Below are 23,022 nucleotides of genomic sequence, written 5' to 3'. Positions count from 1 at the left end.
CCTTGCTCCTTCATCTGTGACATTATTTTGCCATCTCATCTTTTTTTTTTTTTTTTTTATGAGTGGGATTGTGTTCCTATTTTACTGGTTGTTTGGCCTGAGGCTTCCAACACTGGAGTTTGTAGGCTATTGAGTAGAGCTGGGTCTTGGTGCTGAGATGAGGACCTCTGTGAGACTTCACTCTGATGAATATATTTCCTGGGGTCTGAGGTTCTCTGTTAGTCCAGTGGTTTGGACTTGGAGCTCCCACTGCAGGAGCTTCCACCTGACCCCAGGATCCGTGAACCAAGATCCCTCAAGTCACGTGGGGTGGCAAAAAAAAAAAAAAACCCAAAAAATAACAAAGTAAAAAATAAAATTAGACTAGGAAACTAACAGATATGTTAGAAAGAATGTAAAAATAAAAATATAGATGAATCAACAACTGGAAGGTACATCAGTGCCACAATAGTAAAAAAGAGGAGGAGGGAAAAGAAAAAAAAGGGGGGGGAGGCCTTGGCTGTGGAGGGTGGGGCCTAAGCAAGGGTGAGGTTTGGATGGTGGGTGGGGCCAATGCTCAGGACCCACAGGGCTGGAAAAGGCCCTGGGGGCATGGGAGGGTGGGGCTTAGGCTCAAGGAATAGAAGGGGCACAGGCGTGCCCCCACCCCTGGTCTCAGAGGGCAGGGGACCTCACCTGGGAGCCCAGCAGGCTTCCTGGGCTCGAGTGAGTGGGGCAAATGCCCTCCTCTCCTCTACTGCTCCTCTGGTCTGGGGTCTGGGAGGGCCCCTCCTGCCTGCCTCTCCTGATCTCCCCAAACCTCCCTCCTGTGCCCCCAAGGGCACACATGGCCTGGAGGGGGCTTTGGAGGGCAGGGGATCAACCTAGGAGCTCAGCAGGCTCCCTGTGCCTGAGTGGACCAGGCAATCTCCCTCCGCTCCTCTCCCCCTCTTCCCAGAGAGTCCCTCCCACCTGCCTCTCCTGATGTCCCCGGCCTAAGGGGCAACAATCCTGTCTGGCCTCCACTTCCCCTCCCCCCTCAGTCCCCCTACATCCTACCGGTTCACTCTGGGGTTCCTCCTGTCTCCTCGGGCGTCAGAGTCCCCCACCAGCGCTGGGAGTCACCCTAGTTGTGGGGAGATGCCAACTCCGTGTCTTCCCACACCGCCATCTTGACTCTGCCCTTAAATACTTTTGTTGTTGTTGTTTTTTTGTGTGCGTGTTTTTTTTTTTTTGCGGTATGCAGGCCTCTCACTGCTGTGGCCTCTCCCATTGCGGAGCACAGGCTCCGGACGCACAGGCTCAGCGGCCATGGCTCACAGACCCAGCCGCTCCGCAGCATGTGGGATCCTCCCAGACCGGGGCACAAACCCGTGTCCCCTGCATCAGCAGGCAGACTCTCAACCACTGTGCCACCAGGGAAGCCCTTAAATACCTTTTTATTTACCTTTTCTCCTTCTCTACAGATCTTCATAAACAATGAATGGCATAGTTCAGTGAGTGGCAAGAAATTTCCGGTCTTTAATCCTGCAACTGAGGAGAAACTGTGCGAGGTAGAAGAAGGAGATAAGGTAAGTTTTATAACACTAGTTCCATTTTATGCCACCATTCTGAGCTCCCAACCTCCTTCCATGTTCAAATAGACATGTCATGAAAACATGGTTTCCAGGTCATCTGGGGAAATGTTCTTGGTACATAATGGGTACTCACTAGTCATGCAATGATGATAAGCCTGTGCTTGTGCTTCTGGGTGTAGTGATTCTTTTCATATTATTTTCCTTGCTTTTCAATTGAAATAGTGTCTGTATTTATTGTACAAATAGACTGCATATGAAGTGAGTGGTCATACATTTAAAAAGCAGAGAAATCCTTTATTCATACAAAATTTTTTAAGTTGCAAAAGGAAACTAAAAAATCTTAATATAGGACTTTTGTAATGATACACTGCCAAGTTATTTCATTAAAAATCATTGAATTTATATTGATCAGTACCTTAAAAATTGAATTTTAAAGTGACTTAAATTGAATCACAAATTAAGTGTTGTTGCTTGCTAGCTAATAATACTAACAAAAATTAACTTTTATAATGATAATTTTTAATACAAATTAAAAAAAATTAATACACAAAGCAACCCTATGTACTGCTGTTAGCCACTTTAACAAGTGATGATGAAACAGCAGAATGAAAAGGTTGAGTAATTTACTCAAGAAGATATTGCTAATAAATAATGAAATCAGCATTCAGCTGCTGTGCTTCTGTCCCCAGAGCCTGTGGCTGGCAGGGCTACTGCCTTACCTTGTGATTATTATAAAAGAAAGGGTGATATTAAATAGGCCAGGGAGTGAAAAGAGTATAAAAGCCTTCAGAATTTTTATCTGAACACATACCTTAAAAAGCATACGGGGCTTCCCTGGTGGCGCAGTGGATGAGAGTCCGCCTGCCAATGCAGGGGACGCAGGTTCGTGCCCCGGTCTGGGAGGATCCCACATGCTGCGGAGCGGCTGGGCCCGTGAGCCATGGCCGCTGAGCCTGTGCATCCGGAGCCTGTGCTCCGCAACGGTAGAGGCCACAGCAGTGAGAGGCCCGCGTACCGCAAAAAACGCAATAAATAAATAAATAAATAAATAAAGCATATGGTCTAATTTGAAATGATTTTTCTAGTCTTTAGCTGTCCAGATGTTATCAAGCTTTTAATTTCTGTCATGTAAGATATAAAGAGGTAAAATATTTTGCTGCATGAAAAGACTACTTATTGGAAGATGAAGTCAGCAAAATCCAAGGATAAGACTACTTTCGACACTATGTTCAGTTCATGGTAGCAATCATGTGTTCCTGTCCTGTCTCCATTCTTTTGCTATCTTCTTCCCAATCAACTAATCTCAAGGTATTACACCTTGCAAACCTTTTTGAAAATAGTGATAGACCTGAGGGGCTCTTTGGGATTTAGGAAAGGCCCTGGATTCAGGTTGCAGTGTTATCAGAAGAAATAAGACCCATGCCTCGAAGGGCAAGGATGCAGAGTTTAGACAGAGGGGTCAACAGCTTGAGAAGTAGAGGCAACACAGAATGGAGACACATGTCACCTGCTTTCAGATTTCACTTTCTATATACCAGTGTTCACCCGTGCATAAATTCTTCAAGGGCTTCTCATTGCCTCTTGAGTGGGGGTGGGGGGGAACCTTTGTTTCTGGCTTCCATTTTTCCTCATCAATGTAAGAGTTCCAACCTTACGGTGCCCAGAACCATGGCCCAAACACTGTATGTTGATCGTTGCCTCTGGGCCACAGCCACAGTGCAGTCCTTGGGACCTAGTTCAAGTCACCATCTGTGGTAAGGGCACAGAAGTTCCACATTTGCATTTACCCTCTTTGAGCTCCTGTTCCTTTTTGTGCAAAACAGGGAGACAGGAAAAACTTGGGGGAGCTTAAATAAGAAAATACATAGTGTTTTAACAGTGCAAGGTATATAATGTAGCCTCAATCGTTATATTATTACACTTTTTAAAGCCTTCTCTAACCTTCGCAGGTAGAATTGCTCTCTTCTATGTTATTACAGAACATCACTTATACTTATGTTCTAACCCTTGTGTTTTACTGCTTATTGGTTAATTTGTCTGAGACAATATGCTTCTTGTAGAGATTGACATTACATCTCACCTTTATGCCCATGGTATCTAACACCCTATAGATAATGGATAAATGAAATCATTTTCTCCTTCATCAAGCTTTGTTTCCATATACCTCATACACCTTACCTTAGGAATCTAGTACTAAAAGGACTACTGACTAAAGCAGTGATTCTTGAAATTTTGGTTGCTTTAGAACTTCTCGGAAGGCTTGTTAAACATAGATCCCTGGACCCCACCCACCCTGAGTTTGTTTCAATAATTCTAGAGTGAGACCTGAGAATTTGCGTTTCTGACAAATTCTTAGCTGATGCTGATGCTGCTGTTTGGGGTGAGGGTAGGGGAATACACTCTGAGAACCACTGAACTAATGTATTAAACCGTAAGTTGTATCTCCTCTCAGGTGTTAGCATTTAATAGGAAGCATGGGTTTTGACAGGTAAGAAAGTTGATGATTGGAAACTGTGCTATGATAATCACTCTGCATCTCTATGAAATGGCACAAGACCAAACTTAGGCAGAAAAATACTGATGATCCCTAGCAATGTGCTCTAAGAAACCCAGAACGCTGGGTCCTATTAGCCATTCCCAGAAATAAGAGAAAAATTGATTCTTCACATTCAATAAAGAAGAACAGTTTTTATCAGAGACTTCCAGAGGTCTACCCAGCATTACGTGACCTCAAATGTCCTTCTAGTTGCTTGAGTGGCTCTGACAACCCTGAAGAGGTGGGAAAAGCAATAAAGGACAAGATGAGGGCAGAGTTGAGCCCCTGACAGCTGTCTACACTTTCTCTCCAGAGGTATAAACGCCACTCAGGAGGGAGACTGCAGAACTGTGTGCAGTTTGCATTAACGAAAGAAAAAAACAATTCTTGCCGCTTTACCTCTTGGACCTTGGACATCTTGCTTTGCCACTAGCTTCTGAGATTAGTTTCCTCAGTAAAACAAATCTGTGCCTGGAATTCCAGGTGAAATCTTGTCAGGCAATCTGAAGACTTTTCTTGGTATCTTTGGTGAGATTTACCCTCTTCCTAAAGTGTAGTGAGGGAAAGCTGATGATCACACCTGAAGCTTTAGAAATATTTGATATCTATTTGTTCTCTGCTTATTGACAATTATTCCTGCTCATAGTAGGGCAGAACTGTCTGTGCAAATGTGGTTTAAAAACATTCATTCAAGTCCAGCAAAGCTTCAAATCAGGTCACCATACTAATGGAGTTGGCTGGATACTTGATCTCTCAAGTTAGATTGTTTATGGTATAAACTGCCCATAGCAAGCAACTGTTTGCTTAAGATCCAGTGCTCTTGTCGTCATATTCTTTTATGAAATGATCTACCAGCATTTGCTTTAAAAGAATTATTGCTGTTCTCACAATTTTGCTGACAAATGTATAGTAACTTCCAACGTTGCTTAGTGAAAGGTACAAATCTAGTAAATTACATGGTCACAGTAGACCTAATATTCTGGAACTGACTCTTTAGATAATGAGCCAAGAGGTTTTAAGGATTTAATTGATGAGTAGAATGGAGCTAACAATGGGCTACATACCGCCTTTCAATGGTACTATAAAGAAAGGAGGAAGGGCAAGAACAAATGCAGGTTACAAAGAAAAGCACAGATGGGGGTGGGAACTGTTTTCTTTTCACTTCAGTGGCTCTTTTGGGCTATATTGACTAATCCTGAAAACTGCTTTTAATACTAAAGCATGACCTAACAAATAATTGGTGGGGATAAAAGTAAATGTCCATTAAAGTAAGTGCCTATGACAGGTGTAAAACTGGTCTGATAACTACTTTCTCCAAATCTGAACAAATTTAATATGGAAATGCACGGTCTGGGAGGGATGGAAGAGTTCAGTCCTTCCTTAATTTCATCTCTTCAACTTGTGGTCCCTTACTTCAAAAAAGGAACATTTTAAACACTATAAGGTAAAAGTATTATTGATGGTAGAAAATCTGAGTTAATGGTATCAAATTGTTTTCTAGTTAGTTAAAAAATTATGTCCTTGGAAATGCTAGTCCTGGGTTAAAAATCCAAGAAATAGTAGTCTTGGAATAAAAATAATAATAATAATAATTTACAAAATCCACTTATGCCTAATAGTTTTGGTTAATGTAAAAGCTTTGTTATATAATGGAATCAATTAAGATATGAATTATTTTGTAAATATCAATGTAAGAAAATTATTTATATAAGGAACACCCTTATATAAAATCAATGTAACATAATGAGTTTATAAGATGCATAATAAACTTATTAAATATTTATAACCTGCCTATTGTAGACCCAAATAGTAAGAAGTATTATAGCTTATAATAGAGATAGCAGTGAGTATTCATTGCAAATGAGATCATTATCAGGATATCCTTGAAGTGCTATACAACTGGATTTTGGAGTCAGATTTGGGACTAAATTTTGGTTCTACTATCTGCTAGATTTCATGTCCTATAAAATGAGGTCTGTGATGCTTAACTACAGCAGTAACTGTGGGGTTATAAAGGGTTTAGCATAGTGGCAGGAACTTAGTAAGCTCTTAACTAGTAGCTATTATCAAGCTGGATTAGTCTGGCAAGGGTTTAGGTAGGTTGTGATATTTGAGCTGGGTCTTAAAGAATATGTAGGATTTTGAAAGGAAAGGGGTGTGCTGGTAGAACATTCTAGGCGAGGAGAATTATAGGAGCAAAGGTGAGAGGTAGTTGGGTCAGATAGAGTAGAAAAAATGTGAGCACAAGTTTGAGTAGGTGAAGTGGGGCCCCAAAATGCTAGGCTTTGAAAAAATCAGAAAGAGAAGTCTGACCTAAGGACTGTGGGCAAAGGGGGCATTTGCAAATATTGGAGAGGGAAAGTGATAAGGTCAAATTATTTGAGGAAGATTAGCCTGGTAGCAATAGGCAAGACAGTTTGGGGAGAGAAGAAAATGGACTTAGGAAGGCTAGCAACAATACGAGATAATGACAGCCTAAAATAATACAGGGCAGTGAAAACTGAAAGGAAGGTTTAAAACACACTACATCTGCTGATAGTTATTTTAAGGTTGTTTTGACTGCTCTGATTCCAATAGCACTTACTACCATTTAATGAACACTTAACATAATGTCTGTCACAGAAAATGTGTTTCAAGTGTCACCTATTTCATCTTCAACACAACTCCATGAGGTACATTATCCCTATTTTAAAGATAAGAAAACCAAAGGTGAGAGAAGTCATATCACAATATAGTTCACTTCAGAATATTTCTCATGGTTTATAATAATGATGTGATTATTTGGTTGTATGTTTCTCCCACACAATTGGAACTTTCAAAAGGCCAGTCTCTTTACTTCACTACTTTATCGTTTGCAGCCTGATGATAAGAATGCTACAGAATAGAGTGTTGAGCAAATCTTTAGATAGATGGATGAATGAATAGATGGATGCTTCAAAGCTTACATAGCTAATAGGTGAGGAACCAGAATTCAGATCAGGGTTGTTTTGTTCCAGACTTATATATTAACTACCATTATTCTATTTCTGTGCCAGCAAGATAAGATATATGAGAAAAGGAGGGGCATGATCCAAAGGATATAACCACAAAACGTCTATATTTATAGCAGCATTCTCCAGGAACATATTTTCCATATGGCAGAGTTACTTGTCTCGAAGCCAATTATTCCATATCCCTTTGAGAGGCCAGGATGCCTATGATAAACCATATTTGGCTAAGGCTGATGATGGAACATGGAGCAGAAGGATCTAAACGAAAGCTGTGTCACACAGACCTTTCTAAACACAGAGCAGCATGTATTTTATAAGCTGTGGTATCCACAGGTCATGCTGGCAATTTCAGATTCTTGTGGTTTGCTTTTTAATTGTTTTCAACAGTGCTCTTCCAATATAATTTGGAAAAGGTGAGAACCTATGGCATAAAACAATGTCCAAATATAAGCAATCAATGTGATTAACTGACTGCCCAAAATATGACTGTATATATATTTCTCAGGAAGGGAGAGTAAGAATACATGTATTTTATTCTACATAATCACTATTCTCTCAAAAGTTAGCCAGTAAGATACACAAGTGACTAATAAGAACCTGCTGTATAAAAAAATAAATAAAATAAAATTTAAAAATTAAAAAAAAAGAAAAGATACACAAGTGTAAGATGGTTACAGTGAAAGAATGTTTGCTTGTAATCTGTACTGTGATAATATTATCACGTAATCAGACCAAATTATACTTCTAAAATATCCCTCTGGCCCACGATCATCTTAGTGTGGTGATAAATAATGTAAAAATAACTTACTTTTCTTGTATCTTAATATGCAGACTTGTAAGTTTGGGACTTCTTCTTTTTTTTTTTTTTTTTGGTGGCACTACATGGGATCTTTGTTCTCCGACCAGGGATCAAACCCGTGTCCCTGCAGTGGAAGTGTGGAGTCCTACCCACTGGACCACCAGGGAATCCCCAGTTTGGGACTTCTTGACTGAATATAATCAAAGGCAGGGAATATTAATCTGAGATCCATGCCTCCCAAAGGGGAAGGTATCATCGTTGAATGGGTTCAGCTTAATTTGAGCAACTTAAAAAAATTTAGGACAATTTTCCCTTCAGATTCTTTAAGGAAACTATGGCTCCTGCACAAAAGACAACCCACTGGCCTAAGAGGTACCATGATTTGTGGAGCTTATGTAGCTCCATGTAGTGACCAGACTGATAAGCAAAAGAAGATTGGGAAAATCTATGCCTTTAAAGTGTTTGCAGCTGATTTGATGGAGGAAGGAAAAAAGACAAATAAAGTAGTAATGGAAGAGGTAGTGATTTTTGTAGTAGGTGTATTCTATAGGCGCTCAAATGGGATCTGAACAAAGATCTATGGGAATGAGTGGCCAGGGAAAGTATTTAACTGAGGCAGACTAGGAAAGAACAGGAGGAATAAACCAGTTCAGAAAAAAGAATGTGAGTGAGGACACATGAGTGACGGCAAGAAGACTGAGTGTGAAATGACTCAATTATTTGACTTTTGCTTGAATTAATGTAATTTTAAGCAGTGCCTTAATAATAAGAAACTGACTTCTTTACCTAGTTAGGGACTGAAAGGAACTCTTTGTACCTAGTTGGGAAATGAGAGGTTGTAATACACCGCCCTTTCTCTATACCAGACCCGCTGCCTCTGTGCCTTTTTCCCTCTGAACAAGAGGAATGAGCACATGTTTATAATGTTTACTCTTCAACAGCAAAACACAGTTCTTATTCACCCTTCAGTAGGTTCTTCATGAGAATACACAGCCCATAAAGTCACCAGAGATCCAAGAAGATATTCACTATTTTAGATCTTGAGCTTTCCCTGGAACTCTTGACAAACCAATCACCAAAACAGTAAAATGTAGTGGTGAAGAGCAAAGACTCTACAGTCAGCTGGGCTCCTTTTAAAACAGTTCAGCCACTTTCAGCTACTGAGCTTGGGCAAATCTCCTCTTTCTCTTTGCTTCAGTTTCTTCATCTGTAAAATGGGGAACGTATCTGTCTCATAAAATTATTGAGAATTAAATGAGTTAATAGGTGTAAAGCGGGCTTCCCTGGTGGCGCAGTGGTTGAGAGTCCGCCTGCCAATGCAGGGTACACGGGTTCGTGCCCCGGTCCGGGAAGATCCCACATGCCATGGAGCAGCTGGGCCCGTGAGCCATGGCTGCTGGGCATGCATGTCCGGAGCCTGTGCTCCGCAGCGGGAGAGGCCACAACAGTGAGAGGCCCGCGTACCGCAAAAAAAAAAAAAAAAAAAAAAAAAAAAATAGGTGTAAAGCAATGAGAACATTACCTGATGGTAATGGTAAGCACGCCAATGATAGGAACTATTAAAATATAATATTTCTATTCTAGGAAATCAAGCATGTGCTATGTGTGTGGCACTCATCATTCCAAAGAGTAGGCAGCAGGTATAATTCCAATATATGGTAGTTGAGTTTGTACAGTATGCTGGAATTAGGCTGATGAAGACACAGCTTATGAGGAGTTTTAGTGTATTTTATAGGGTTATTGCCACTGGATTTGCTAATATATTTAGCCCACGAATTGAATTCTTTGACTTGCAGGAGGATGTTGACAAAGCAGTGAAGGCCGCAAGACAGTCTTTTCAGATTGGCTCTCCATGGCGTACTATGGATGCTTCAGAGAGAGGACGGCTAATAAACAAGTTGGCTGATTTAATCGAAAGAGATCGTCTGCTCCTGGCAGTGAGTATTAACCGAACTACGCAGAACTCAAAATCTCTAGAAAGCATTCATTGTTTGGATTGGTGAGTTGTTTTGATTTTAGTGTTCACTATATACTCTCTACAAATAAAACAAAAAGACTTCTACCAGCTCTTTATGTGAATGGTACCACTGAGCTTATTCTCAGATAGTAAGTAATCTGCACTCTGGTTTTAGATGATGTTAATGTCTACTCCCAGAATACAGTCTACAGTCTAAACACTGGGTTTTTTTGCTTTATTTATTTATTTAGTTAGTTAGTTAGTTGCACTGGGTCTTAGTTGTGGCAGGCGGGCTCCTTAGTTGTGGCATGCATATGGGATCTAGTTCCCTGACCAGGGATCAAAACCAGGCCCCCTGCATTGGGAGCATGGAGTCTTAACCACTGGGCCACCAGGGCAGACCCTGAATTAAATTAAACAAGTTTCTTTCCTTTACTGTAGAATTTCTGAGCCTTTATAAAATAAGGTCACGTGCAGCATGAAGATCCTAGAATAATATACCGGCTTTCTTGAACTTGACCACTGAACTCCTTGAGTGAAAAAATCTCATGGAGTTTGTTAAAGGTGCCCAGGATATTTCTTTAAAATAAACCTTATTTCTCCATAATCTAGCCCACAAAAGACAGTTAATAAAATGGCCACTTTTTCCTTTCCTGAAATGTACATGTTCACAATGGTCTTGAATAAAGTATGTTCTTTTTATAGGTGAAAAAGCAAATAATAAAGGAAAATCCATTCATGTGTTTATAAAAATGTTATTTTTATGTATACTGCTTTTTAAAACACATTTCAGCAGTTACATGAATCAGCATGTAAAATGGGTGGGTGAGGTGTTTCCTTGTTTTTTCCTAGAGAAGCCAATTTAACACAAAGCAACAGCAACATCAGATTTCAGAGTAAGTTTTTACTACCTTTAGAATCTTAACTGGCGGCAACAAAAAGGCTTATGTTTTTTAAAATCAACATTAGCAATTATAGTTAATCAAAGGGCCATTTATTATCCAATCAAAGATTCAGCATAATTCAAAGTATGTAAAAATATGGGATTAGAAGTTACACACAATACAACAAGAGTAACCAAAACATCCCGCAGGAAGAAATCAGAATTTGTTAAAACTTGCCTTCCCTAATTTATCCGATCTGTGAATTACAGAATGTTGACTGCCTCTGTCAGCATAAGATCATAAGGGGGGAAGAAAGAGTAAGCATACAAAAATCATGTTTGAGGGCTTCCCTGGTGGCGCAGTGGTTGACAGTCCGCCTGCCGTTGCAGGGGACACGGGTTCGTGCCCCGGTCCGGGAAGATTCCACATGCCACGGAGCGGCTGGGCCCGTGAGCCATGGCCGCTGAGCCTGCGCATCCGGAGCCTGTGCTCCGCAACGGGAGAGGCCACAACAGTGAGAGGCCCACGTACCACAAAAAAAAAAAAAAAAAAAAATCATGTTTGATTAAGTTTTGAGGTAGCATACAATATAATGCAGAGAGAGAAGACTGTACAACAGATAAGGAACTGATTTAAGAGTTTATCACCTGTACACTCCTGCCCCAGCAGAACATTACACCCCAAAGTCTTTACAGTTCTGCTTAAGAAAAGGAGGAAAAGAAGAGATAGGTCATCTTAAAACCATTAGGGCACTAGACTAGAAAATGTTGAACTTTACAGCCTGACCATTCAAACAATAATTTTGATATTAGTGGCAAAACTGAGTTTCACAATTTAAAATTTTGTTGAAGAAAACTCATGGATTAAAAAAAATCCATGTTTGTGTGAATATCCAGATGGGATGTAAAAATTAAAAATGATTATTGAGGCATTATTAATGGTCACTGACAGTAAATTGTCACCCACAGTTGTATAATACAATAAGTGAAATCTTGTTGGAACTCTAATCTGACTAAGGAGACTAAGTGCCACTCTCACAAGCTGTGTGTATATCAAATTGTGACCAATTCTTAGAAAGTTGGTTCACTGGGGGACGTTCAGAATGAGATAGAAGGGCACTAGGGTTTAGAAACCAGAATCTCACTACCTTTTCTACCCAGATCTTGCTATGTCCTTAAGCAAGTATGATCTTAAGCAAGTCCTTTTAACTCTTTTTTTAGTCTCCTTTTTAAAAAGAGGAGGTTACAAAAGATTGCTTACAGTATTTCTTCTAGTAGTTTCAAAATTCTCTAGCACACGATTACTCAAAATATTGACTTTTTTTAATCTAAAATTTCTGTGGAAGTTTAGATTTGGGGTGTGATCTCTTTTTCAGACAATGGAGTCAATGAATGGTGGAAAACTATTTTCCAATGCATATTTGATGGATTTAGGAGGCTGTATAAAAACATTACGCTACTGTGCAGGCTGGGCTGACAAGATCCAGGGCCGCACGATACCCATTGGTAAGTAGCTTTGGGAAACCATTGTGGGTGACGGTAGGGGTGAGGAGATTATTGTAGAGATGAAAAATTCCAAACTCTCCCTTTTAAAGATGTCAACCAAGTAGGGCAGAATTATTTTCTTCTTGACTTTGAGACAATGCAGTTCTGAACCTGGACGTTCTGCTAAGATTCATCATATCGGTTTTAAAATTGTTTCAACATAAATATGCAGAACACTATAGATACTTTAGAAAATATTAAAGTAAGAACATTCGTATGCCCACAATTACTGATTTAAGCAGTTGTCTCTCTAAGGACTCAAACTTTTCAGAGCTGGCCTCTAAAATTATTTATTTGGGTTTTATTCCAATGGTGACATTTATACCCTTTCTATAATGTAATTATTTAAGCCTCTTTGTACGTTCCAGTATGAGTCAGCTATGGTCATCTGTGCCTCGTCTAACTCAGTATAGTTAGAGCAGACTAATTAAACAAACTAATTCACATTGATTTGTTTCAAATAGTTTCAAAGAAAGATGGGTCTGTGTTTATAGCTTAAGAATTTGTGTGAGTGAATGTGTATGCATTTTAGTATTTTAATAGAGTATGCACATAATGGGATAGGAATATGAAAAGGCATCGAGTTGGAAAACATTACAAGTAGAATTTAGTTCACATAAACGTATTGACTATGGAAATACAACACCCTCCAGGACTGGCCCTGAAGTGCATTTCCAGTCTAACTGGAGCATCCCGCTGGTTAGAAGTGAGAGCCAGGAAGTGGAAAGGGGAGAGTGAGACCACGATGGGACCAAGAACTGTGGTTATTTCAGAAAATTTTACTTTACCCTTTGATAAAATGGGAGAAACCATTTAAAGTACAAATAGATCTTGACAAGTAGCCTTCTTGCTATGATAGCCAGGAAGCTTTTGTAGGAACTAGAATGAACACAAAGCACAGTGCAACCTCAGGATGACCACATCAAACTTTGAGGCATATGAATCAATCAAATCCAGATGGAAATGTCCTTTACTTCTGGCATATTTTTTTCATAGATTAAGAGTTTGGTAGGCAAAAAGAAGAGGACGTTTTAGAACAAGCCAGTAGGAAAGGCTTATCACTCACAGGGAGATATTTTTTAATTCTACTATATTTTAATTTTACTATGTTTTAAATTATATTATGCACTTTAAAAATTACTGGTAGAACTCAGAGCTGTCAGAAACAGAACTCTTAAGTTTCTTTCTTAGTTACACACCTTTTATTTCCTTTATCATGAAAGAAAGGAAACTGAGAAGAAGTATGATTTAGAAAGTAGCCCTCCTATAGGATCAGAGATAGAATAAATACTGTTCAGATCTTTTCCAATTGTGCATCTTTGCTTTGACCTAACTCAGTTTTATGGTTCCTCTCATTTCAAATTACTATTTGAGGGCTCAGTTTTTCATTTTTTTAAATAGGCAGAGATACGTTCTCTCTTTCTTTTTTTTAAATTATTGTCTATACCTTCCTCTCACATCAGCCCCAAACCACCATTCCATGAATATCAAGCACATTTGTCTAGAAATGATTGTGTGTTTTATTTTTCAGATGGAAACTTTTTTACTTATACAAGAAATGAGCCTATTGGTGTGTGTGGCCAAATCATTCCTGTAAGTTGCTCTCATATAATTTTCAGTCAAAAAAAAGTGAGTTCTAATTCTATTTCATTTGTTAATGAAGATTTCTTGGGCACAAATGAATGCTTAGATATTTGCTAAATGGGAGCAAATATAGTAACTGTTGAACTTGGGTCTCTCTGTGGCTGTACCCTTTGGATACGAACTAGTAGTCTGGAAACCTATCTATATTCTGGCATATCTCTTAGAGGTTTTTTGTTTGTTTGTTTGTTTGTTTTTTGCGGTACGCAGGCCTCTCGCTGTTGTGGCCTCTCCCACTGCGGAGCACAGGCTCCGGACGTGCAGGCTCAGTGGCCATGGCTCACGGGCCCAGCCGCTCCGCGGCATGTGGGATCTTCCCAGACCGGGGCACAAACCCGTGTCCCCTGCAACGGCAGGAGGACTCTCAACCACTGCGCCACCAGGGAAGCCCTAAATTCTGGCATATATCTTTAGGGTGTTTCCATATACAGCATCACCAAACCTTAACCTTTTACTCTATGGTTTGTTTTTAAAAAGATGTATTGTGCACTCTGTTTAAGACCCATGCTTTACATGTACATAGCAAAGTGGTCATCGTGCAAGACGCCAACCATTTCAGTGAAGTATAGTATGGCCGACCACTCCCCAACACTTTCTATCAACATATCCTCAATGGGACTTCTCAACATAGAGAATAGTAGCAACCAGAGTGTTCAAATTGAATGAAATTTCTTAACTAAACGGAAGAAACTGTGCCAGAGGCATTTGGAGCACAGTATGGAATATATCCTACCTTCAGATAAGAGGCTTTGATACTCCACATTCCTCTTAGAGAAAGTACCATTTTAAGCAGAACCATGAAGATTTCCTTTTATGCCCAACAAACAGGAGACTATCAATGATTTCACTTTGACTGACATATTCAGAAAGGCCAAAAAGGCCAAACAAAAAGATGACAAAATGTCCTGATGTTCTTAGATGAGGAAGTGGCAATGACTTATCTTCTGCCCCAATGAGATCGAAATGTACACATATTAACGTTTTGAATGAAACTGCTCATTAGTTCAAAAATCCCAATAAAACCCATAAAAACTACATAATCCTGAATACTAAGAATTGTTAATATTTACTGTATGCCTGTGATGAACAATTCACTGCATTAAACATTTGGCCCACTTTCTCTATGAATCCTCAGGACAACCTTCTGAAGTAGAGAGGACTGTTTTCAGCACTTACAGATGATGAAATCATACACAAAGTGCATATAACTTGTCTGAATTCACACGGCTGCTCAGTGATTGAGCTGAGATGTGAACCAAGCTGTCAGCCTCCACACCCTAGACTTCTTTGTCTTTAGCAAGATATTTGTCTTGGAATTAAATACTACTAAATATTATTATTGGGTAAATGGTTACATTTAAAGACCTATAGGGAGGGAGGAATAATTACACTTTTTAAACCCTTACAGGTAACTTACAATATATTTAATAGTAAGGCTTGATTTCTAAACCATGCAGTGATTTTTTTTCCTGGTAGAAAAATAACTCAAAATAATAGCACTTGATAAAATTTTATGACTTTCTCCTGCTCTCTTCCTGTATCTAGTTTGTTTGGAGGGTTTTTTTTTTTAGCATTTATGAGTTGCTTTGAGCAATGAACTTAATTAGAATATACCAGATGATTAAACAAAACTACTACAATTCTTGTTTAACATCTACAGGGAGTGTATAATGTGGAAGTTAGATTAGCAAGTGTGGCTTTCAGCAATACAAAGAATCTATTGTTATATATTGCTTTCTAGTGGAATTTCCCATTGGTCATGCTCATTTGGAAGATAGGGCCTGCCCTCAGCTGCGGAAACACAGTGGTTGTGAAACCAGCAGAGCAAACCCCTCTGACTGCTCTTCACATGGCATCTTTAATAAAAGAGGTACGTTTCCTAAATCAAAATATGTTTAATCTTTGGATGCTGAAGGAGATGGATGGGCTTTGGAGTGAATGTGGCACTTAAAAAAAAGAACTTTATTTTTTGGACCTGCATATTTAGCTGTTTTGGAACACAGCTGTTTCCTCCTTGAGTTTCAAATATAAGACTGCTACAGTCACATGACGACACTGAGAGGTGGAATCTTGTTTGTTACTGTCATTCCCATTTCTTTTCGTTTAGAATCAGAATAAAGTTGTATTTCAAATATCTTAAAAAAAAAAAAAGTATGTGCAAGAACTCAGGAGTCCTGATTTACAGTAGGAAGACTTCATCTGTTGCTACTGTAAACTACATTATCTGCCAATGGCTCCTGTCCAGTGGGGACGTATTAAGCATAGCTGCTGGCAGGGACTTTTGGCAGTCAACCCAAATGAACCTCTGCCCAAAGGAGGACAGGAAGCCAGACCAAAAGCTTCATGTCCAACTGCCACCTTATGATCACTTTTTAAATTTCTTTTGCCCAACACCCATGAATGCAAGTTCATGTTGAAATTGCTATGATTTTCTTTCAAATGTTGAACTGTAAGTTGGTATATAACTGCAACTAACAGCCTGGAAATTCTACAAATTTGTTTAAACTAGTCTATCTGAAGGTTGGAGGCTTCTGAGCTAATAATTACTTGCTTGTAGCATTGGGCTACATTATTTCTAAACTCATTCACCCATGAGGGAATACCTTTATATTCTCTTTTCTATTACGGTTTCCTCTGCATTTACCTTCCTGCTCAAAAACTGAGCACATAACATTCATTTTCATCAACTATCTAGATTGTTTTAATATATTTTTTCTTGCAAACAAGTTATTGTCCTTTATATCATACCAATATTTTAAAAATAAGCTTTAGTCCCTAGAAATTTAAAATTCAGGAAATCTGAATCCATATCTTAAAAATATTCTTCACTTCAAATTAAAAGTAGGCAAAAGAGATGTCAAAATGAGACATTTTGATGCAAATAACATGAAATTTCATTGTGTTGTTTCAGTTGCCACACTGCTCTATACTTGATAATTCTTTAATTGAGATTGAAATCAATCTGTGAAGCTTCATCATGAATGGGATGACCATTTTTAACATAACATTTTTCTGATTAAATAATGCTGATAGGAATTTGCAACCTAGTTGGTATGCCCTGATCAATCAACAGGTAGAAACTAAAAATGTTAAGGTCCCTTTAGCTTCTTATTTTTGCTGAATGGATAATAAACACATTGTTTTCCTTCTTTGTGAGTAATTTACCAACCACTTTTACACACACTATCTTTTTGAGTTACTATTATAAAATTTGAGACAGCCATCATTGGAGCGATGATCCATGAAAGTCAAAGATGAACTTACTCTAAGGAGAAATAGTCCCTCAATAATGCAACCCTTGAGGTTATTTTAAGTGGGCTAAACAATGAAATAAGAATAATAATAATAAAACCACCTATATGAATCTTTCTTTGTAGAGAAACTCATAAGATTAGCATAAAGAGGCAGCTTTGATCCCATACTCTCCTCTTTTTTCTGTAGAATTAAATGATCAGTTCTGTTCTAACTATTTTACTTGTTATCTTTTAGGCAGGGTTTCCTCCTGGAGTAGTGAATATTGTCCCTGGTTACGGGCCTACTGCAGGGGCGGCCATTTCTTCTCACATGGATGTAGACAAAGTGGCCTTCACAGGATCAACACAGGTAACATCATTTACTCAGGCCAGTAGTGAAGCAGTCGGAAGCATGTCTTATGTTACTGTTTTTAAGCTGACATTTCCTTAAAACAAAAGTTCTTTTAATGATTTGTTCCTTATTCTAGCCTTCACACATGTTTATAGAACATAAGCAGATGTCGTTGAGATGAAACGAAATACCTATTACAAAAGCAGAAAGGACTGGAGTAAACTGTTTTTAGTATGTTATTACTTTCTCTGACAAGAAATATGGCTGATTAGACCTTGTCGTATGATTAGTAAGGTTTATGATAAAAAATATAAATTAGGCCACAGTGATCTGTATGAATGAATTGTAATTTTATCCTGTAGATTAGGGAAATCAAAGAGCAGAGCCTCACCCTTAGCTCCTTATTTGGGGCTCTCCCTTCCCTGAACATTCTGAAAAGGAGTCAGCAGCTCAGCTTCCTGGATCCAACCTAACTTTTCTGCCTCAGTAGCTCCAGCTTGGCTAGCCAGAAGATTAAAGAACAGGACCCCAGCCGTGGGCACTTCAGAGGAGAGGAATGGGGGAGAGGAGGGATGCTAAATGCTCTCTAAATGCTCTGGGTGTTGAAAATGGTTACTTTTTTAACTTTCCGGAGAAACAAGAAGAACATTCCAGATAGTGTGGAAAGGCTAATTTGATTATTTTATACTCCTAATTAGCCACTCCAATATAAAGAAAAGTTTACATAGAGAACTAAAACGATAGAAAATCAAATTTTATTTTTCTTGATCATTTTTAAACTAGATAAATCAATATATAATTTTTTCTTGTTTTTTTTTTTTTTTTTTTTTTTTTTTTTTTTCTTTTTGCGGTATGCGGGCCTCTCACTGTTGTGGCCTCTCCCGTTGCGGAGCACAGGCTCCGGATGCGCAGGCCCAGCGGCCATGGCTCACGGGCCCAGCCGCTCCGCGGCATATGGGATCCTCCCAGACCGGGGCACGAACCCGTATCCCCTGCATCGGCAGGCGGACTCTCAACCACTGCGCCACCAGGGAGGCCCTTTCTTGTTTTTTATAGACATAGAATAGAAAAAGTTTACATTCTACAAACTCCTAATTGAGGTAGGGGAAAACCAATTCTTCAATCAGGAGTCTGTGGACAAAACAACTGGTAATGGTCAAGACATAGCAATAAATTAAAAAATGATGAAGTCACAGGTTGAAATCATAGTAGAGGAGGTAAAGCAGGAAGGTACAAATTCCTCAGCCTAGCATTGTAGACCTTCCCCAACAGGGACACCACATACAGCTTCTGCTCTAGATCCCACACACTTCTCTAGTTTGTCTGAGCCAGAGGCTACTGTTCCACGATGCCATATCTGCATCACTGCCTGTTTATCTTGGCTCATCCCTGAACCCCTACAGCACTTTAGGGGTACTTTACCTGCCCCCTCCCCCAAAAAACTTTGATATGAGAAGACTAGGAAACATCTAGGTTTAAATTCTAAGTCTACCCCTCCTAGCAGTATGTCTTCCAAAAGTTAAGTATCCTTACTAAACTTGAGTTTCTTCATATGTAAAATGGGAATAATAATATCTACTTTATTGAGTTGTACCAAATAAAACTGAATAAGCTAATGAGTAGTAAAACTTTTAGCATCCTACAGAGTAGTCACTAAATGGCATGATTATTGTGTGTTCTAGAGTCATTTCCATTCTCTTGTTCCTTCCCTCACTCTTTAATTTCTCACACTAGTTCATAAGGTGTGAGGGAAGAGGTCCCTTCTCCACAAAATATTTCTTCATCGCTGCCCCATCACTTCCTGATTATTCCATGCATCTTTTCATTCCCATAGGTGTTTGCTCATGCGTGGCCACACCTACTATAATGTGGCTCCCATCACATGCCCTCTATGGCTTTCTCCACAGTCTCAGGAGCATCCTGAATTTAAAAACTTTCCATCTGTGCCCCCATTGTCCCTGATATATAATTATGATAGCACGTGCTCCTTGCTTTGTTATGTATCTCTCTCCCTTTTGCTGACTATCCTCAAAGACTATCTTATTCATTCCTATCTCCAGAAACCAGTACAGTAACTACTTCGGATTGAGTATTAAAGAATTAAGTGTGACTAAGATGATTTTAGAAGCCACACAAAAAATCAGTCTTTCTGGGTCCTCTTTTAGCTTCAAGTTCGTTGCTTTGCAGATAGTAGTGAACTTGCCAAATGCCATGAAAGAGGCAAACCATGGACTTTATGTTTTTGTGGTTCATTGTAGCAGTCACGCTCATTATAAAAATGTTTCTGGCAATGGTAAGAATTTTAATGTCCCATTAGATTCATTTACAACAGAATCCAACCCACATTGTGCAGGATGTGCTAAGTTAGAACATTTTTTTGAGCATTCGTTACTTCTGCCCCACAAGGGCAACGCCATAATATCATGGAACATACTTTTTACCATAGTCTAAATAGTGCTTATCCTCTCTTCCTTGTAGACCTTTTTGAGAAAAAAATGACAAAATTTTACTTTTTTCCAAGTGAGAGAACAAAATCATGGGGCAAAAACTGATGTTTCCTTATTTTGACTTTAGCTAGACCTTTGGGAAAACTCAAACAAACCTTTTATTTGCCATATGAAATTGCACGAAGTAAAAATGTAACCTTTCTTTCTCACTCATACCTCTAACCATTCTTCATGCTAGTTCTTTTGACAGTTGTAGCTTTTAGAAAAATGCCTCTGATCTTACTCCCTTCCCCAAGACAAAAATTATCTGCTTTAATAAAGTTTCTCCAGCAAATCTTTCTAAGCTAAAAACAAAAAAACCAAAAAAAAAAAAAAAACCCCAGAAAACAAAAGAAAGATGCAGTGAAAGAATTTGGAGAATTCAAAGGGAGAAAGGCAAAGATTATTATCTAGAAAATACAAAATTCTTAATCACCTCAAATGAAAATTCAATTTTTGAGAGTGGTCATAAGAAATATGTTGTGGAACCAAAATGGGATACAAGAGAAATTTCAAACAGGGTTTCTTCATTGCCAGTCTACTTTTAGTTTATTTTTATTAACCTACATTTAAGAGTTTGATTTAGTGCATGAAGATTTTACATAAGATGAAAACATTAGCAGATTAATTAATGCTCTACTCTGTAATGCACAGTAGGAGTTGGTTCAACAGTCAAAATTTAAACACACATTCAACAAGCATCTACTTAACTTTTATTCAGTTGAGATAGAAACTTTTTCTTAAAATCTGATGTGTTGAGGAAGAAAAGAAATCCAGAGAATAAAAGAAGCAAGATAAGATGAATCATCTTGTAAAAAGAAAAGCAAAGATCCTTTTAGTGTACTAAGACTTCAATCAAAAATAATAAGGAAGAAATAGTTATATTAAATAAAGGAAGAAAGAAAGAAGAAATAATTATAAAACAGGCCAGATTTTAGAAATGAGAAAAATATAAAGAACTGCAGAAACTAATCTTCATAGGAAGTGATCCATAAAAAAAAAAATGAAAACTCTTTCTCTGAAGAGAGGCCACTAGCATTAATAAGAAAAAAAAAGAAAAACAGTAGGATTCCAGCTAACTGAAGTAGCAGCACAGAACACAGACTCAATTTCTTTCTCCTAACTCCACTCTTCAAAGGTGTGGAGGACAGCGTGAGAAAGAGGGAAAGTGAGAGCAAGAGACATGGGGGAGAGGGGATATCAGTTAATCAATAGTTAAGTGAGCCCACTCTGACAGATAGTGCTGAGAAAAGGTATGCAATGATAGAACATTGTCACTGCTACCAGGGAGGCAACATCTGTTTGGGAAATTGATATTTATACAAATAATACAATCCAAGAGAAACTCTGAAATGAGTCCTCATGAGGGCACTTATCAGAGATCAGAGAAAGAAAGGTCATGTTCACCTTGAATCATCACGGATGGCTTCAAAGAGGAGCTAAGATACGAGCTGGACCCTAAGGAAGGGTAGGATTGGAGGCAGCCCAAGTCGGGGTAAGACCTTTGGGTCTCATTATAAATGAGAAGCAGAGAGAGATTCGAGGCTGGTAAATACGCCACTTTGTCTGGATAGAGTTTTCTGGATTTCAACAGAGGGACGAAAAGTCAAATTAGATAAATTATGGTTGGATCATGATATGTCAGACTGATCAGAAGAAAAATGAAGTTCTGATTAAAATGAAAAATAACCTGTCTAGCCATGTATACATCAAGATCAGCTATCACATTCAATATATCTGTCTTCATGATCCATCCTATGTTTATGCTTGGATGGAGGAGTCTTTGGTATCTGAAAGTGCCAAATCTGGAAAAATGCCATTTCTCCCTAATGAGACGTAACTGTGGCACAAACATCGTATAAATTTAAATCGCTAAAGAAACCTGCCTTCATGAGAGCAGATTAAGCCTCCTCCTTTGTAATGCTCCATTTCAGGTTGGCAAAATGATCAAAGAAGCTGCTGGGAAAAGCAATCTGAAGAGGGTGACCCTGGAACTCGGAGGAAAAAGTCCTTGCATTGTGTTTGCTGATGCCGACCGTGAGTAAAAGTCACTCTGCTCACTTCTCACCCTTCTCCTTTCTGGTGTCTGGTAATGCCATACAATGAAGGGTTTGCTTCTAACGTCAAAGTGTAAGGCATTAACCAGAGTCCAAAATTACTCTTAAAAATCTCTTAAATTGTCCTAAAGTTATAACGCCTAGATAAGTCCAACACAGACACAATTTCTTGGTTTGGAATAGATTGCTATTTTCTCAGCTGAACTCTAGAGAAACTAACTATTTTGCATTTAGGGGCCATAATGGATATTCTTAGTTCCATACCTTTAAATATTAGCATCACCTTAAGCGTGGTGAGATACCTTCAGACACGTTGGACTGAGACCAGCTGGAGAGACAGCAAGTTGCACATTTGTCATCTCCCTTCTCTCTGGGTCACACGCTCATTGAATAAAATGGCCAGAGGAAAAGGATGCCTACTATTTAAGTAATTTCTCTCATTTTCTTCTAGCAGGTGTAGTTGAATTTATATATATTAAATCTCTAATTACGATGTGACTCCATTATACAATATCCTAGGTTCATCCTGATTATATTATCAAGTAGAATTCCACAATTATTTCCAGCAGAAAAAGAAGGTCAAACATTCATCTGTCTCTTTAAGAGCTGCATTATTGGCCTGAGGCAATCAACACAGATGACTTATGTTGTTACTGTGATCTTACCTGAAGCTTTTTAGAGCACACTATCTTATACATTCTACAGACATGACAAGATTTCTGATTTTACCAGATCTTCCTGTAAACTGCTTTCACTACAGCTAAGCAGATGTGATTAGTTCACAAAATAAAGATAACAATATCCAATTGCTACAATGTTAAATTAAACCTTCTGCATTTAGAAAATTAAAATGCAAAGAAAGCTTTCTTCTGGTTATTTAAGATCTACTAATGAAGCAAACTATTTCCTCTTTTTAAAACCCACATAACCATCTCAAATAAACAGATAAGAAGAATTTATAGGCATATATGAAATAACATGGCACAC

The 23,022-nt window shown here is 38.7% G+C and overlaps 1 protein-coding gene across 1 annotated transcript in view; it reads left to right on the top strand.

Moving 5' to 3' along the window:
• Positions 1–23,022, top strand: part of ALDH1A1 (aldehyde dehydrogenase 1 family member A1) — a 55,154-nt gene that overhangs the window by 17,561 nt on the left and 14,571 nt on the right. The window contains exons 2-8 of the mRNA XM_081237694.1: positions 1,446–1,550; positions 9,678–9,818; positions 12,098–12,227; positions 13,798–13,859; positions 15,649–15,777; positions 17,397–17,510; positions 21,913–22,015. Of these exons, the coding sequence (XP_081093820.1) occupies positions 1,446–1,550; positions 9,678–9,818; positions 12,098–12,227; positions 13,798–13,859; positions 15,649–15,777; positions 17,397–17,510; positions 21,913–22,015 (784 nt within the window). The remainder of the gene's footprint in view (positions 1–1,445; positions 1,551–9,677; positions 9,819–12,097; positions 12,228–13,797; positions 13,860–15,648; positions 15,778–17,396; positions 17,511–21,912; positions 22,016–23,022) is intronic.

Source organism: Mesoplodon bidens, assembly GCF_964165515.1.
Source record: "Mesoplodon bidens genome assembly, chromosome: 6".
In the NCBI taxonomy this organism is placed as follows: domain Eukaryota; kingdom Metazoa; phylum Chordata; class Mammalia; order Artiodactyla; family Ziphiidae; genus Mesoplodon; species Mesoplodon bidens.
This window is presented reverse-complemented; position numbering and strand designations above follow the sequence as displayed.